Here is a 14,590-nt window from a genome sequence, read left to right on the forward strand (position 1 = left end):
ATTCTCAATCCAGCTCCAGAGATGATCTCTCACCCACAGAACCTAGTCCATCCAAACCTATCCAGCCTGAAACCGACAGCTTGGTTTCTCCACTTCCAATGATTGTCAGGCAGCATGACCTATCTTCCCCTGTGCATGTCATTCTAATTACCTGTCATAGATCATCTACCAGACTACTCTACCGCAGTAAATGGAAGAGGTTTTCTCTCTGGCTACAAGACAAACAAATGGACCCTTTTTCAGTTCCTGTTCCTATTGTACTGGAATATCTTTCAGACCTTTTTTAAATCAGGGGTAGCAGCCTCCACAGTTCGTGTTCATTTGGCTGCAATTTCTAATTTTCATAATGGCTTCCAGGGCTCTTCCTTAATGTCACACAGACTTTGTAAGACCTTCCTGAAGGGCGTAGCTCAATTAAAACCGCCATTCAGAGAACCTGTTCAACCTTGGGACCTGACCTTAGTCCTTCAAGAGTTGACAAATTCTCCTTTTGAGCCTGCATCTACCTGTGACCTAAAGTATTTATCATGGAAAACGTTATTCTTAGTTGCTATTACCTCTGTCAGACATATTTCTGAATTACAAGCCTTGTCTATCAAGCCCCCCTACCTCATCTTTCACAAGGACAGAATTTCATTAAGGACCAATCCAACCTTCTTGCCTAAGGTCGTTTCTGAGTTATCTATCAATCAGACTATTGATTTGCCAGTGTTCTTTCCTAATTATTCTAACAGAGGGGAATATTGCCTGCATACCTTGGATGTACAGACAAATTTCTTTTTTCCTAGACAGGACTAAATCTAATAGAAAATCTGGCCAGCTGTTTTTAGCCTTTTCTGATTCCAGATTGGGTTGCCCAGTTTCTAAAGTTACTTTAGCCACTTGGTTGAGAAACTGTATTACCTTCATTTATGGCAAAAATGGTATCCCTTTACCGGGCAGAGTAAAGGCCCACTCCACAAGATCAGTGTCAACTTCGGCAGCCTTCCATGCTAGGACATCTTTGAGTGACATTTGTGCAGCCGCAACCTGGGCTAGGCCTCATACCTTCATTGCTCATTACAAATTGGACTTGGCCTCCAGAGGCAGAGCTTCCCTTGGCTCTATGGTGCTCCGGAATGTCCTTCCATAATGCAGCCCAGGGAACGAGGTAGCTGGGGACTCTGTCCCATACGTAAGGAATAAACGAAGATTAACTTCAGATAAAGAAGTACCATAATGTTCCATCTGTGCGGTTTCATCTTCGTTTATTCATTACAGCCCACCTGCCTTCCCCCTCCAGAGGTTTCTGGTGGATCTCATTTGTCCTTCTTTCCAGTTGTTAGGTCATGTCTGACCAGAGGTAGCTTCGGCTTCACTTTTTCAACTTGCAAACTAGATCTGAGGTAACAGGGAGAAGTGCATGATGGGTAAAGTCTTAGCTCGAAAGGTTTGTGGCTGACGCGAGCTTGAAAAAAAGGCCAGCTCTGTTCGGAAGTCAGAACCGGATCCCATATGTAATGAATAAACGGTAATGAATAAACGAAGATGAAACAAAACAGATAGAACGTTATGGTAAGACATAACTTCTTTTTACTCTCAGTGGCCATCCCTCACCGGAGTTAGTGATGAGGACTGAATCTCCTTGATTGCTGGCCCGGAGCAGGGACCAGTCACACTGCTCATTTAAAAATAGGGGCTTCGAGTTGAATCTCTCAAGTGCTTCTTGACCGTCACACTGACACAAACAACTCCAAAACTTTTTAGTACAAGGAAAGAAGAATATGATTCACAGATATATGCCATTTACACTCAAAAACGTTCTAAAACACTCTGCCACAAATAAGTCAGTTAAAAAATTCAGTTTCAAATAAAAATTACGATTGGTGGCTAGCTATATAAAACGTACGGTTGGTAGCTCCAAGCCTCCAAATTATTCCGATCTGCAAAGTACCCTACCAGCAAAATAAAAGTAGGCGAATGGCCCATCAATCAGACAGCTCAATTTACCGTAATGAACCAAATTCCAATACATACTCTGTCCCCCTAATATGTTAATTATCAGTGCTACGCTCCAAACAGCGCAAGCTAGAGAACCAAGCTGAGCTGGCGTGCGTAGTGACGTCACCGCCGTCGGTACTTGTCTGAGCTGGGGGTAGTGTGGAGGAATGTGGGCAACTTGTGAGCGAGGTCTTTGCGGCTGTTCAACAGTTACAGTAAACTAAACTTTAGAATTTGTTCGATCTGGATTAGCCGAGAAGGTTGGGAGGTAGTATCGGTAAGTAACAAGGGAGAAGCGTGCGCAAAACTTTGAAAAGTGTGTAAATAGCAAAAATCAGAAAAGAGGGAGAGGCGCTGTCCAGAGCTGATATGAGTAGCTGTGCGTCGGAGCGGATCTCGAGAGTTACAGATCAGGACCAAGGCTAGGAGATACTGCTGCACATATACCCCAGCAGTTTAGCTGGGAGGCAGGCAGTGTCCAGCCACAGAGTAGGAATGGCACTTTTAAGTAGTGTACTCTGCACCCCAACCAGGATGAGAAACCGCGGGGGAGGGGGTAGCCGTCTCTCAGTTAGCCGTTTGTCTTCTCGTTTTCCGGAAGGGGATGTTTACTTTACTGGGCTGGTGAGCGCTTCGGGGGCCCATGGAGTTGGACAGCGATTTCCCCCGTGCCTAACGCGATGTCCAAAATTTAGGGGCTACTTGTTGAAGAAGAACAGAAACGTAGTGGCAAAGTTCTTATTTTTTTACCACTTTTTATAAATTGGCCGTGTTTGTTGATTTTAAGTTGGCATATTTACATCTTTGGAATATGACCTTGGGGGTGGGGGCACATAAGTAATCCAAAATGGTTTCAGAAAATTCCATTAGCAGAAGCCAAGGAAACAACTTGCTTTCTTAGTCAGAAGTGTTGTTTAGAAGGAGACATGGGAAAAAGACAAACTTTAATCTGGAAAAAGTTGGCCTGGCCTGTCTTCATTTTTTATGTCGCGTTTCAAGTAGTTTCGAAAATTATTGATTTGAGAGATTAGAGCAGGACAGAAATGTCTCTTAGTCATGACACGTAGGGGTTCAACATACAGAGGACCATCACCGAGTTTGCAAAGAGCACCAGCTGACATGAGAAAATGGCCGAACGTTTATGCTAGAGAACCTAAACAGATTTAATTTTTACGAGCCTGACACATTTGTTTGGGTAGGCAAGAATCGATTTGCATCAACTGAAGTCCGATTTATTTAAAAACGGACGCGTGCTGCTTCGATTTTTTGCGTATAAGTAGTCTAGATTTTTCATCCGTTCTTTAAAATTAATTTTGTCCGATTGTCTTAAAGTCGTTTTGTAATTTATTTAGTTCACATTTAATAAAATATTAGTGTTTTTGCATATTGTTAATTATGTCGCCTATAGGTTCACCGGTTAATACAGTTCAGACATGAGAATAATAGCAGACTGCAAATCTGGCTGTACTAGTGCAGTTAAGCGTATCAGTATTTTGTAGTTTTGATTTGATCGTCAGCCTATTCCAATTTCTTTCTAAGTATTTTCAAAAGGGGAAATTTGAGCTGTCAGAAAAAAAAAGTCCTCTGAGGTGTGCCATATTTCTAAGTGCATTCTGGGGACACTAGAAACACGTCTGCTGAGGCAACCAGTATAGAAGTGGTTGACAGCCCAAGTCTTCTAACTTGTACAAAGTGCTGTGTTTCTTGAACATTTAATCACTTTTTCATAGCAGTGTATCACAGGGATTAAGGTTGTGCAGTAGCATGTTATTTGTTTAATGCCCTCACTCTTCACTTGCAAATAGTGTAGCTCTCGTGCTGCCTGATCACATTAATCTGGGTGAAATGTGAATGAGTGAAAATTCTGGTTGTCACTTACTCCCACATCTCTGGACAGGTGGATTCTTGCTGTAAGCTATATTTGTTTAGGCTATGTTTCTTTCTTTCCATTTGTTTTTCAAGATAGTCTGGTTGAGACAAAAGCCCCTTTTCAGAAGAAGCCTAGAGAAAAAAAGCTTCAGTTTCTCTATTAATTGTTAAATCACATAGATGCAGAAAAGAAAGCATTTTGCTCAGCAATCGAATATGGATAATTATATGATATAGTGTACAATCACAGAATGATAGACAATAATGTGTTTATGTAATACAGTAAGCATATACCATGTCAAAATAATAATGTTTTATCTGTTTTAGTGCAGACAAAATTTTTACAAGATGTGTGTGTATGTATGTGTTTTGAATTATACACCTTGTCTAGTAAAGTATTGCTGGTGTAAATTAGCAAGCATTAGCGGTCTCCTTAAAGTATTGTCTGACCCTAAGGGAAAGACTAGTATTTAATGCATTCTTAGAAATTCTAGCTGTGTCCAAAATTGAACTCCTGAATGGGGTGTCTTAGTTTTAAAGACAGAATAATATGTGATATGTTTTGTGTTTTCAATTAGATTTCTAACAGAATATTTAGACGTCTTAAAATGAAGCAGTCCTTAACCTACCTTATGCACTGTGATGTTCAAGGTAGATATTTTGGTACATCAGATACTGACGACATGCGTGTATGGGCGTTCCTTCGTTGAAGGTTGTGCGTTAGGCCCGGCAAGCCAGCACATAAAACTCTACCGCCAATCATTAGCGGACCGGAGTTCCGCTGTGGCGACCCCTAACCGGGAAAAGCCGAAAGACACAAACAAGATACTGACAAAATTTGGTATGTCAGTATCTCATTATGGTGGTTATTTTATTAAGGTCCAATTGCAGGTGTTTGTTTGTGGATTGTCTATATTTGTTTGCATAAATGTGTCATAGAAAAATAGTGTCAGATTTCATTACTGACATTTTAGATATAATCATTTGATATTGGAATTGTTGCATTTGTGTGTTTGTAGAAGTGAATTCTGTTTTTCTGTAGTTGACTTTTTTATATTAGACATTAATGTCACTGCTCAGTACCAAACATGTTCTGAATCTATGGGAATGTCATTGTTCAGTACCAAAGAATCCTTTCTTATCTGTATTCTTAGATGTGAGTTTCATAATATTCCAGCGTAGACATCTGTTATTGTAAGAAAAATTGCATGGCTTGGCGTATATCAGAAGCTAGAAAGAAAATAGAGCCCATTAAAGTGCAAAATGGAAAACTCCTTGCCTATCTAGGTTACACGTTTGTCTGGTACTGGAAGACCAGTGTATTGAAGTTCTATTTTCCCACCATTCATTTGCTACAAGTATATGTATATTTTCACTGTAGTTTACATGTAAAGGGTATTATTATATTACCGAGAGGCTGTATTTCAGAGAGGAGTGAAAGAAAGGACCCTTTTGTCTTACCTTTGGCTGAGTCCTATTTCATTTTTGTAAGTTATTTTGGACTTCTACTTTTTTACACAGCCATATTTAAAAAAAAAAAAGGTAATTTTTTTAAATACCATACTTTTCATCTACACAAAACTGATCCACAAGTACAAAATGGGATTGCTTAGCACAGGTTGATTTTATTTTCAGTAAATGCAGCTTATTTTACCTCTCTGCGTTTGCCATATTGGTGGTATAAGTTGTATGATTCGTTACTGCATTTTTAAAGTAGTCACATGTTGTCAGTATTTAAAGACGGGTGTTATTTTGTTATGATAAATTATATATATTAAATGTAAGATAAAAGTAGTACTTAGTAATTTGTGTTTCATTGTCTTGGTTAGCTATAATCTAGGGTGGTCAGTAGCACATCAGAGTGAAAAATGGCAGGTAACGAGAGTGTGTTGACCCCCTTTTTATTTTATCATTTGTTTTGCTGGAGGTACTGCAGTACTACTTTGTTTTAGGGTTTCTTCTGTTTGTTACTTTGCCCTTTTATTGTTCCATAGATACATGGTCAGTGCTGAGTTGAACATACTCAAGGTGGATGCATGATTCTAGCAAGGGTGCATCTTGTCTCCTCATTTGTTTGTGATTTACATGGATGGGAGAAATTTTATTTTACATTTGTTGACGAGGATAGTCTGACTTGATACATGTCCATTTTCAGCGGAGGCCCGGGGAGAAAAGCTCCAAACTTACAAACAGATAAAGACAAGCAAGTTACAGTATATGCACAAACATATTGTATTAACCTACAAGTTAGTCTCAACATTTCAAACCTATGAAGAATACAGTTTATATTCAGAAATATATACAAATATTTTACAGTTTCTCTTATCAAACCTATAGGTGCAGCTATATACAGAATATCTGCAAAGATGTTACAGGCACTGTTGAGATTTGGATGAGTGACCATACTGTGGACATGAGTGTTGGCATCTTTCTTGTTTGCAAATGATGGTAATCCATTTTAGTGTCCGGTGACTATCAACATACATTTAAGCTACTCTCTACTGATTGCGAAACGGATTGAATACTGGCACCTCAAAAGTCAGAAATGTTTTTTTCCCTCCTTTGGAAATGAGGTAATTAATTTTCTGCAAATGAGAGGGGAGCGGGTATGCCACTAGTGTGGAGGAACTTGTATAATGAGAACACATCCAAATCAAATGTTGTACTTTTTCTGGAAAATAATCTCTGTTTGCTAGTGAGAGGGGAGCAGCTGTCCCAGGTGGAGGAGTTTAAATATGTTGGAATCTTGTTCACAAGTAGGAGTGGAGGGGATCAGCAGATTGACCACAGAGCATGTTTGGTGGCAGGAGTATTGTAGCCATTGTGTGGTGGTGAAGGTAGAGGCTGGATCAGTCAGTTTTTTTTTCCTCCTTCGGTTGTGCCCAGAAGCTTTATATGTCAACCAAAAGAATAATCTATTGTATGACTGAGCAAGGGATTTCCTGGTTAACAGATGTATTTAAAAATGGATAGAGGTAGCAGCAGAAAGGAGGTTTCTTTTCAAGTTTGCTAGGCTTACTTTCATGACTGAATGAAGAACTCTGCAGTCTGGGAGTATCTCTAAGTAGGGTCAGTACACTTCTGGATTGAGAAGTGTCAGTTGCATTGGCTTAGCCATCTGGTGAGTATGATCCTGTGCACGTCCTGTTGTAGAGATACTAGGCGTGGCCATGGGGAGGAAATCCCTGAATAGACCCAGGGTATGCTGGAGAGATTCTTTTGCTAAAAAAATAGGTGTGGTTCCTAGAGGATGAGGAGGGCAGTGTTGCTGAAGATAGGAAAGTGTGGTCTTCCCTGTGTAACTTGCTACCACTGTAACACTCAATAGAAAAATTTATTTTGAAACTGAATGGGTGGTGTCTCTCCGTGATGAACCAAGATTAGTTTGAAGAAAAAGTGCCCTTGCATTTCCTTGTAAGACTCCAGAATATGTCTAGAGTTACATTTTCATACAGGTACTGGTTGTTGAGAAATTAGTGTATACACTGAAAAGCTCATGTCAGAGAGTAACACTGTGTAAGTGTTTCCCTATTAAGCTCCTGAGTGAGTATGGGTAGAAGCTTCATTAGGGCAAAGTTTGTATTTCAGGATTGCAAGGTAACTTCAGAGAAAAGCACAGTTGCTGATTTTATGAGGTTCACTGTGAACAAAAAGTTGATGTTGCCAAGTCTAGATGATCAGATTTTGTGTGTGTGTGTGTGTGTGTGTATGTGCAATAATGTGATGTGTTGTCAAAGAGGAGGGGTAATGCTGAAATAGCGTGTTTGATATTTGTTTCTAAAGCTTGTTCAATATGGTGGCAGTTTCCTTCATGTTGCTTTGATTAAACATTCTGTTCTGAATAATGATGCTTTTTGGCATATGTTTGGATTTCAACAAATGCATTTGTGTTTTTTGTTTTGCAGTGTGTTAGATATGGCCACTCAGGTCCTGGGCCAGTCTACTGGATGCAGTATGTTTTCTCAGACTGGTATTGGTGTTCCACTAAATGTAGATGTATATGACCTTAATGACTTGTCAAAGCCAGAACTGTGTGCACCCCAGCTCATAATGTTGGCCAATGTTGCATTGACTGGAGAAGTGGGTACCTGTGACTGTTTGGGGGAAGACAAACAGATGACTGAACTGAAAACAGTTGGCAATTCTTTTTCCGAAAGTGAGGAAGAAGAAGAGGAAGGGGCAGATGAAATGATTGCAGAACAGATTGATGCATTGTCTGGGACTGTAGTACCAGAAACTGTGAATATTCATCAGGAACACCTTGAAGATGATCCAGTGCTGCCTGATGACTGTTCTAATGCAAGCAAAGATTCTGCAGAAGTAGAAACAGACAATTCAGATGAAAAAAGTAAGACTAAATCAAAACCATTTCGATGTAAGCCTTGTCAATATGAAGCGGAGTCAGAGAAAGAATTTGTTCACCATATCAGGGTTCATAGTGCCAAAAAGTTTATTGCAAAAGAAAATGCAGAGAAGCAAGCCCAGTCCACTTCTGATCCTGAGCCACCTGCAGAAGAGGGAGATTTCTCCAAAGGCCCCATCCGTTGTAATCGATGCGGTTACAACACCAATAGATATGATCATTATTTGGCCCATCTGAAGCATCACAATAAGGCTGGAGACAACGAGAGTGTGTACAAGTGTATCATATGCACCTATACTACGGTTAGTGAATACCACTGGAAAAAACACCTTCGCAATCACTTCCCAAGAAAAGTGTACTCATGCTCACAGTGCTCCTACTTTTCTGATAGAAAAAACAACTACATACAGCACATACGCACTCATACTGGTAAGCGCATGTTTATGTTTGTATTCTGAGCTCCTGATCTTACATTGAAGGAAATACATATTTTCCAAAGAGTAACATACCTAGTTCCCTATGGACAGGCAATTTGTGTTTGGATTGTTCATTTCTTTTATGTGCATGTTACTTATAATTGTGTTCTGCCTATTTTTAAAGTGTTTGTATTTCAAGTTTATAAGCTCGTTTCTAACACGGTATCAAGAGTTTAAGTAGCAGACAGCCCTGACCTTCAGATCTGTGATGATGGGAAATAGAACCCAAGGCTGCACTAGAGAAAGTTAAGCAGTGTATTTTGTGAATAAATATTTTCAGGTTGTCATGTTCATCTTGGTGAAAGTTACTGGTGCTGATAAAGACAGAAATACATTTCGATATCTGTTTTTTTGTGTGTGTGTGTGTGTGTGTGTGTGTGTGTGTGTGTGTGCGTGCTAGTGCTGAGTAACTTGAGAAAAACGTAGTATTATGTTTCTGTGCTCTTGCTTGAAATTCAGAAGAAGTTCATTTGTAACCTTTCATTGCTATGATTTTTGTGAGCTATACTGGGAGGTTAATATTTTGTTGGATTAAAGCATTTACTGGGCTAGATCAGTAGTTAAGACTTGTTCTACTTTTTAGGCCTTACTAATATTTCAGACTTTGAATAACCTTGCTTCTTCTGCTCCCTGCATGTTTTAGCTGTTAGTGATGTATGTCCTACCACGTGTTCAGCATATTCCAGCAGTTACTTTTCTCAGTTGTATTCCACCTTCATGTTTCCTGTCAGGTAGGAAGTGTTTGCTGGATCGTGTCCATTTTATAGAATATTCTTTATGTATGCAACATGGTATTAATTTCATGTCTTTGTATTGGGGTAGATGTGTGTTTTCTGAGAACAACCAATTATTTAGTCACCATGGGAAAACTGGTTTGTATTTATTTTACTGTCTGCCTCCTCAAACACTTTTCTAGTTGTGGATGGGATTCCATTTGACAACCATTACCCCCAAGTATCCTTGTCATAAGTTGTTTTAGATTATATAGTAGGTTGAGAGTTTTCGGGGTTTTTTTTCTTCTCTTCTTGTATTTCCTATGCCTGCATACCGAATTACCATCAAGCTTCCCGCATCATGTGTTGAGCCATTTGTTAACTTGTCTTGGATGTCCTCAACCACACTGGGCATCTCTCACTCCTGTATTATCGTTCAGGCTGACATGGGTGTATTCTTTGCACTTAACCCCCCTGGTGCATCACCACAGGGTGCCTTACACCCACCCTTGCTTGTGCATGCTTCCTTTCACAAACTAAAAGGGTTACCATCACCTCTTGAGATGGCCAAGACCACCACCCATTCCCAGTCCTGGCCATTTTGTGTGTCTTGCAAGCTTCTGTTTGCATGATGGCAGTCAGCTGATCTGAACCAGTCATCATTAACATGTTGGCCAATGAATGTCTTGGGCAAGTAACACACAAGCAGTAATATTCTCAGAAATGTTGTTTGTCTGTTTCATGGGTAATGCTATAGATTGACGATATATGATAGAAGCAAACTCCAAAAGTAGTTTCAAGTATATATAGACAAACAATTTGACTAAAGACAGAAATAATGCATGGGGGGATGAGACAAAAGGAATGGGTTAATCGAAAATGTAACATTAATGAGTACCATTTACATTGGCAACATTGATGGAAGAGTCATGTGAGTTTCATTATTATGGCAATAACAAAATCATGGTAGTCTGAGAACCAACACTGGGTGCCAGCTGCAAATGTGGGTGCAGAGTTTGTATGAAAGACAGTTGCATTAAAATAACAGGGAGTGTAGCCCTTGCATAACTGAAGGGATCAAAGCAGTGGAACCTGTAAGAACATAACAAGGAGGATACATTTTGGGTTAGGCATGCTGCAGTTCATATGGGGATGCAAACAGAATCCTTTGTTATAGGGTTGTTTAAAAAAAGACGGTATCTCATCAAGTGGAATACAGGTGGTGTAGATTACTGATGAGAGCTGGAATATGCTAGATGAAACTTTACTTCAAGCTCTTAGATTCTAGGCTAACTGCCCTTGTGGGCCATTTACAGCCTATTCAGTTAACCCATATGAGAATCAAACTCTGCACCTTGTGGCTGTAAGGCAAATATCTTAACCATTATGAAAGCGGAACTCTGGAAGGGGTGGGCTTTATAAGGTTAGCAGGAGATCCTGTGTGAGAAGTAGTAAGTTAGAACTGGGTTGAGGAGGAAGGCGTAGACCAGTAAGTGGACTTGCACCTTTTTGGAGCATGTGACCAGTGTCAACTTAAATATGGATTGCTAGAACGTTTCATCAGAAAAGCACATACTGTTTGACTCTATAGTACAAATATTGTTGATGAAAACAATGCTGAGGTTCTTAATGTGGCTTCAAAAGATGTGGAAGAACAAAGGATGAAAAAGCTGAGGTATAGAAGTATACCAGAAGAATAAATGCAAGGAGGTAAGGCAGTTAGGGAGGGAAAAAATGAAGGGAAAACATATTCCTTCTAGGAAAGAATGCTAAATAATTAGCAATTAGGCACATGGTAATTGCTAAAAGATGAGACTGCTAAATCAATCTTTTGTAAATTCTGAGCAGAAGTAAAGTAAGCTTTGGAAAGACCGGCCCATAGAAGCGATGAGGTAAGATATTAGTCTTGTAGCTTTACAGGCGGACAGATTCTTAGGAGTGGGAATAGTGGAGTGACTGGAAATTGTTGGCTTGGCATATGCAGAGGAATTCTCAAACTGGTATTGTAGAATATGTTAAAGCTTGATGCACAGTATGCAAGGTTATGTGAATTCACAACAGGAATACTTTGCCCAGTTAAGAGTTCTGTTGTTGGATAACCAGTGCATTAGCTCAGAAAGTGGCGGTGGCCTTGATCTGGTAAGATTTTTGCAAAGGCATTTGAAAGAGTACTGCATTAAATTTTAGATTACTTTAGATTTCTGACTGTGTCCTGGTGTGGTAGCATGAGTTAAGTTGGGTATGGAGTGGTATAGTAAATGGAATTCACACAAATGAAGTGAGTGTGGCAATTAGATTAGAATATCTGGTTGGTCTGTTCCTTTGTAAATGTTTTTATGTGGCTCTGCAGAAGGCTTTTAGTTTTACCTTATTGATTGTGATACAATTATTCAACAATGTTTTATTTGTCATTTTGTTTGCAAACCAGCTAAGTGAGGTGATCCAAACTGGATCCTATTTAATTACAACTCTGTTCAAGGGCATAAACAGCATATGTTGTGCCAAGGAAGGTTGTGTGTTACAAACCATTAATGATTTTCATAGCACTTGTCAGAATCAGCCAAAAGCAGAATACTTGTTATGCACCTGAAGTTAGATGGGGAGTTGAGCTAGCACTGCATGGCGTAGGAAAAAAAGTGTAGTGTTAATGCATATGCTGTATTTAGATGTAGAAAACTTATACATGTGTGTGTATGTATGTAATTTATATATAAGTAAAAGGAAGCATGGTAAGTTTGGGTAGATGGTGTAAATTATGGTAACTCAAGTAAAAAGCAAAAGGAATAGAGAAAATTGCATCTGTGAGGCAAAAACTCAGGAAAATTTGGAGAGGAAGTTACAACAGCAGCAAAAGAGGAAAGGAGCCTGTTGTGCTCCTGTCAGATGACTGAAAATCTATATCTTTAGTGTGCAAAGTAGCAAGAAAGACTGACATATTCCATGGATGCATAGAAATGCACCCCAAATGTGGAACACAAGAAGTTATAACCTTGTCTTGAGTCCTGCGTGCGGTCTGTAGTCTTCATTACTACATGAATGCAGACTGTGGCAGTTGGGAAAAGTAGCCACAATTAAAATTTTTAATGGAAGAGAAGATGCAATGACTTTAAAAAGGGAGGAGCAAGAGAGCTGTATAGGAACAATAGGTCACTGTTTTCAGAATACATGTTTGGTATATCAGAGGATGTATGTGAGGGGGTATTTTTGTCATGGGAAGGATTGTGATTGACTGCAACAGCTTTCTTTGTAAGGTGAGAATGTAGAGTGAATAGTTGTGATAGAATTTGAAAATATGTGGGACCGGAATAACACTGTCTTTATGGGGGCTTGGAGCTATTAAATATGTGAACTGTAATGTGTTCATTAAGTGGGCAGACTAGACAGACCATTCAGTCTTAATCATCTGTCATATTTTTTTTTGTTTCTCTTTCTGTGTTGCTTGAACCAGTGCTGTCATGTCAAGTGCATTGCTATCACTATTGGAGTAGGACTCTGTCTGACTGCCAACTGGCTCTTACTGTTGTTGTTGTGTCTTTCGGTTTTTAGGGGTCTGTAAACTCAGAATGTAAAAACCTAATCATAGTAAAACAGAGCTCCTGTGGTGCACATTAAGAAATGTTGGAGGAGGGGGCTAAAGGAAATGTTGGGTGTGAAGGCAGATGACTGGAGGTGGATCGCTTCTGAGACAGGCAAGAGTCTAATAAGCAACTGGTCTCTACGGTAGACAGAAAAATAATTTTTTTAAGTACTTTCCGAATTCAAGTATCCTAGAGAGGTAAAAAAGATAGAGGGGATAAAACATTTTAGTGCTGCAAGAGGACATGTACATCTGGTTTGCAGTGTAGTGTAGCATTTAAAATGACAATCGTTTGTGTTCTCCATGCTGATTCTCATAAGTTACAACTGTGTGCTTTGACTCTGAGCAAGTCACCACTGAAAAAGTTATGAAATGGTAATGAACTGGCTAATTACACCCCCCCCCCCACACACACACACACACACACACCAAAAATCTTCAAAAACTAGTAGAAAATGGTAATTGATTTGGCAAATGGATTTTTTCAAGTAGAAGAAAACAAGTCACAGCCCATGTGGTGTCAGTACGTGAACAAATATCAGTCATTGTCTGCCATCATTGCATATGTTTGTTTCTGTTAGGTGGTGGTGTGTTTTTGTTTTTTTCCTGATTCTGAAAAGAACAGCGAGCTCCACTTTAATTTTCAACTGGCTGGTATGTATATACTGATGTCTGTGAATTTCAAAAGGCCACTCTGTCCCACCCTCAAATGTTAATATATGTGTTTCGAATATTCTTATGAAATTTTTTGGACAAGACCTCAGGATAGCCTCATTTTTTATTGTGTATTCTGCAACCTGAAAGCATTTAAGAAAGTGTCATTACTGCCTGAAAGTTTCATAATGAACCTTAGAGGCTAAAACATAAGGCCTTTTACATACCAACTCTTGATGCCATTGTCCACATGCTTTCTCTTTTTATTGTGCAGTATGGAACATACTCTCAAATATGCACTTTTGTCAGACCGGTGGTCATATTTTGTTTTAGCATATGACAAAAAAAAAATTACCTTTATGAGACAGCTGTATGTTTTGGTTCTTTTTTATACACCAATGATATTTCTGATACATACCATGTTTGTCAGCATGACAAAGGAAAACTGCATATGTTTTTGGAACTAAATGGCAAAAAAGTAGAGTACTAGTGATACCTAACAGTAAAATACTATCTTTTTTAAGTAAACAACATATTTTAACAAACTTCTCAGGTTAATATGTTGAGACCATTAAAGATGGAATGCACATACATACTTAGCTAGTGATCTCTGATATAAATATGCACAAAACTGTTTTGTCTTCATGCAAGGTACTTAACTGCAGTCACATCTAGTTTGGGCATGTATCATAACTCCGGTGATGGAAAGCTTCCTTAGGAAAAATAACATTTTTACTTCCAGTGTAATGATAGCTGTACAAAGTAGTGTGTTTTTATGCTGTTATTTATTGTGCTTGTTGAACAGTATTAGCATCTCACAGTGGACGCCATGAATACTACAAGATGTTACATTATATCCATGAAGGCATGTGATACCTGTGTCTGGAAAGTATGTGTAAAAGGCCAAATTTCAGTTCCCCTTTAAGATTTCATTGTGGAACTTTCAGGCAGTAGTAAC

At 39.1% G+C, this 14,590-nt stretch overlaps 1 protein-coding gene across 1 annotated transcript in view; it reads left to right on the top strand.

Moving 5' to 3' along the window:
• The first annotated feature begins 2,105 nt into the window (after nucleotides 1-2,105).
• The window catches only part of REST (RE1 silencing transcription factor), a 97,859-nt gene continuing 85,374 nt past the window's right edge, over nucleotides 2,106-14,590 (top strand). The window contains exons 1-2 of the mRNA XM_044059080.1: nucleotides 2,106-2,257; nucleotides 7,755-8,641. Of these exons, the coding sequence (XP_043915015.1) occupies nucleotides 7,765-8,641 (877 nt within the window). The 5' untranslated portion in view covers nucleotides 2,106-2,257; nucleotides 7,755-7,764. The remainder of the gene's footprint in view (nucleotides 2,258-7,754; nucleotides 8,642-14,590) is intronic.

The sequence above is a fragment of the Protopterus annectens genome, chromosome 17.part0 (assembly GCF_019279795.1).
Source record: "Protopterus annectens isolate FY-2018-M chromosome 17.part0, PAN1.0, whole genome shotgun sequence".
Classification (NCBI taxonomy): Eukaryota; Metazoa; Chordata; order Ceratodontiformes; family Protopteridae; genus Protopterus; species Protopterus annectens.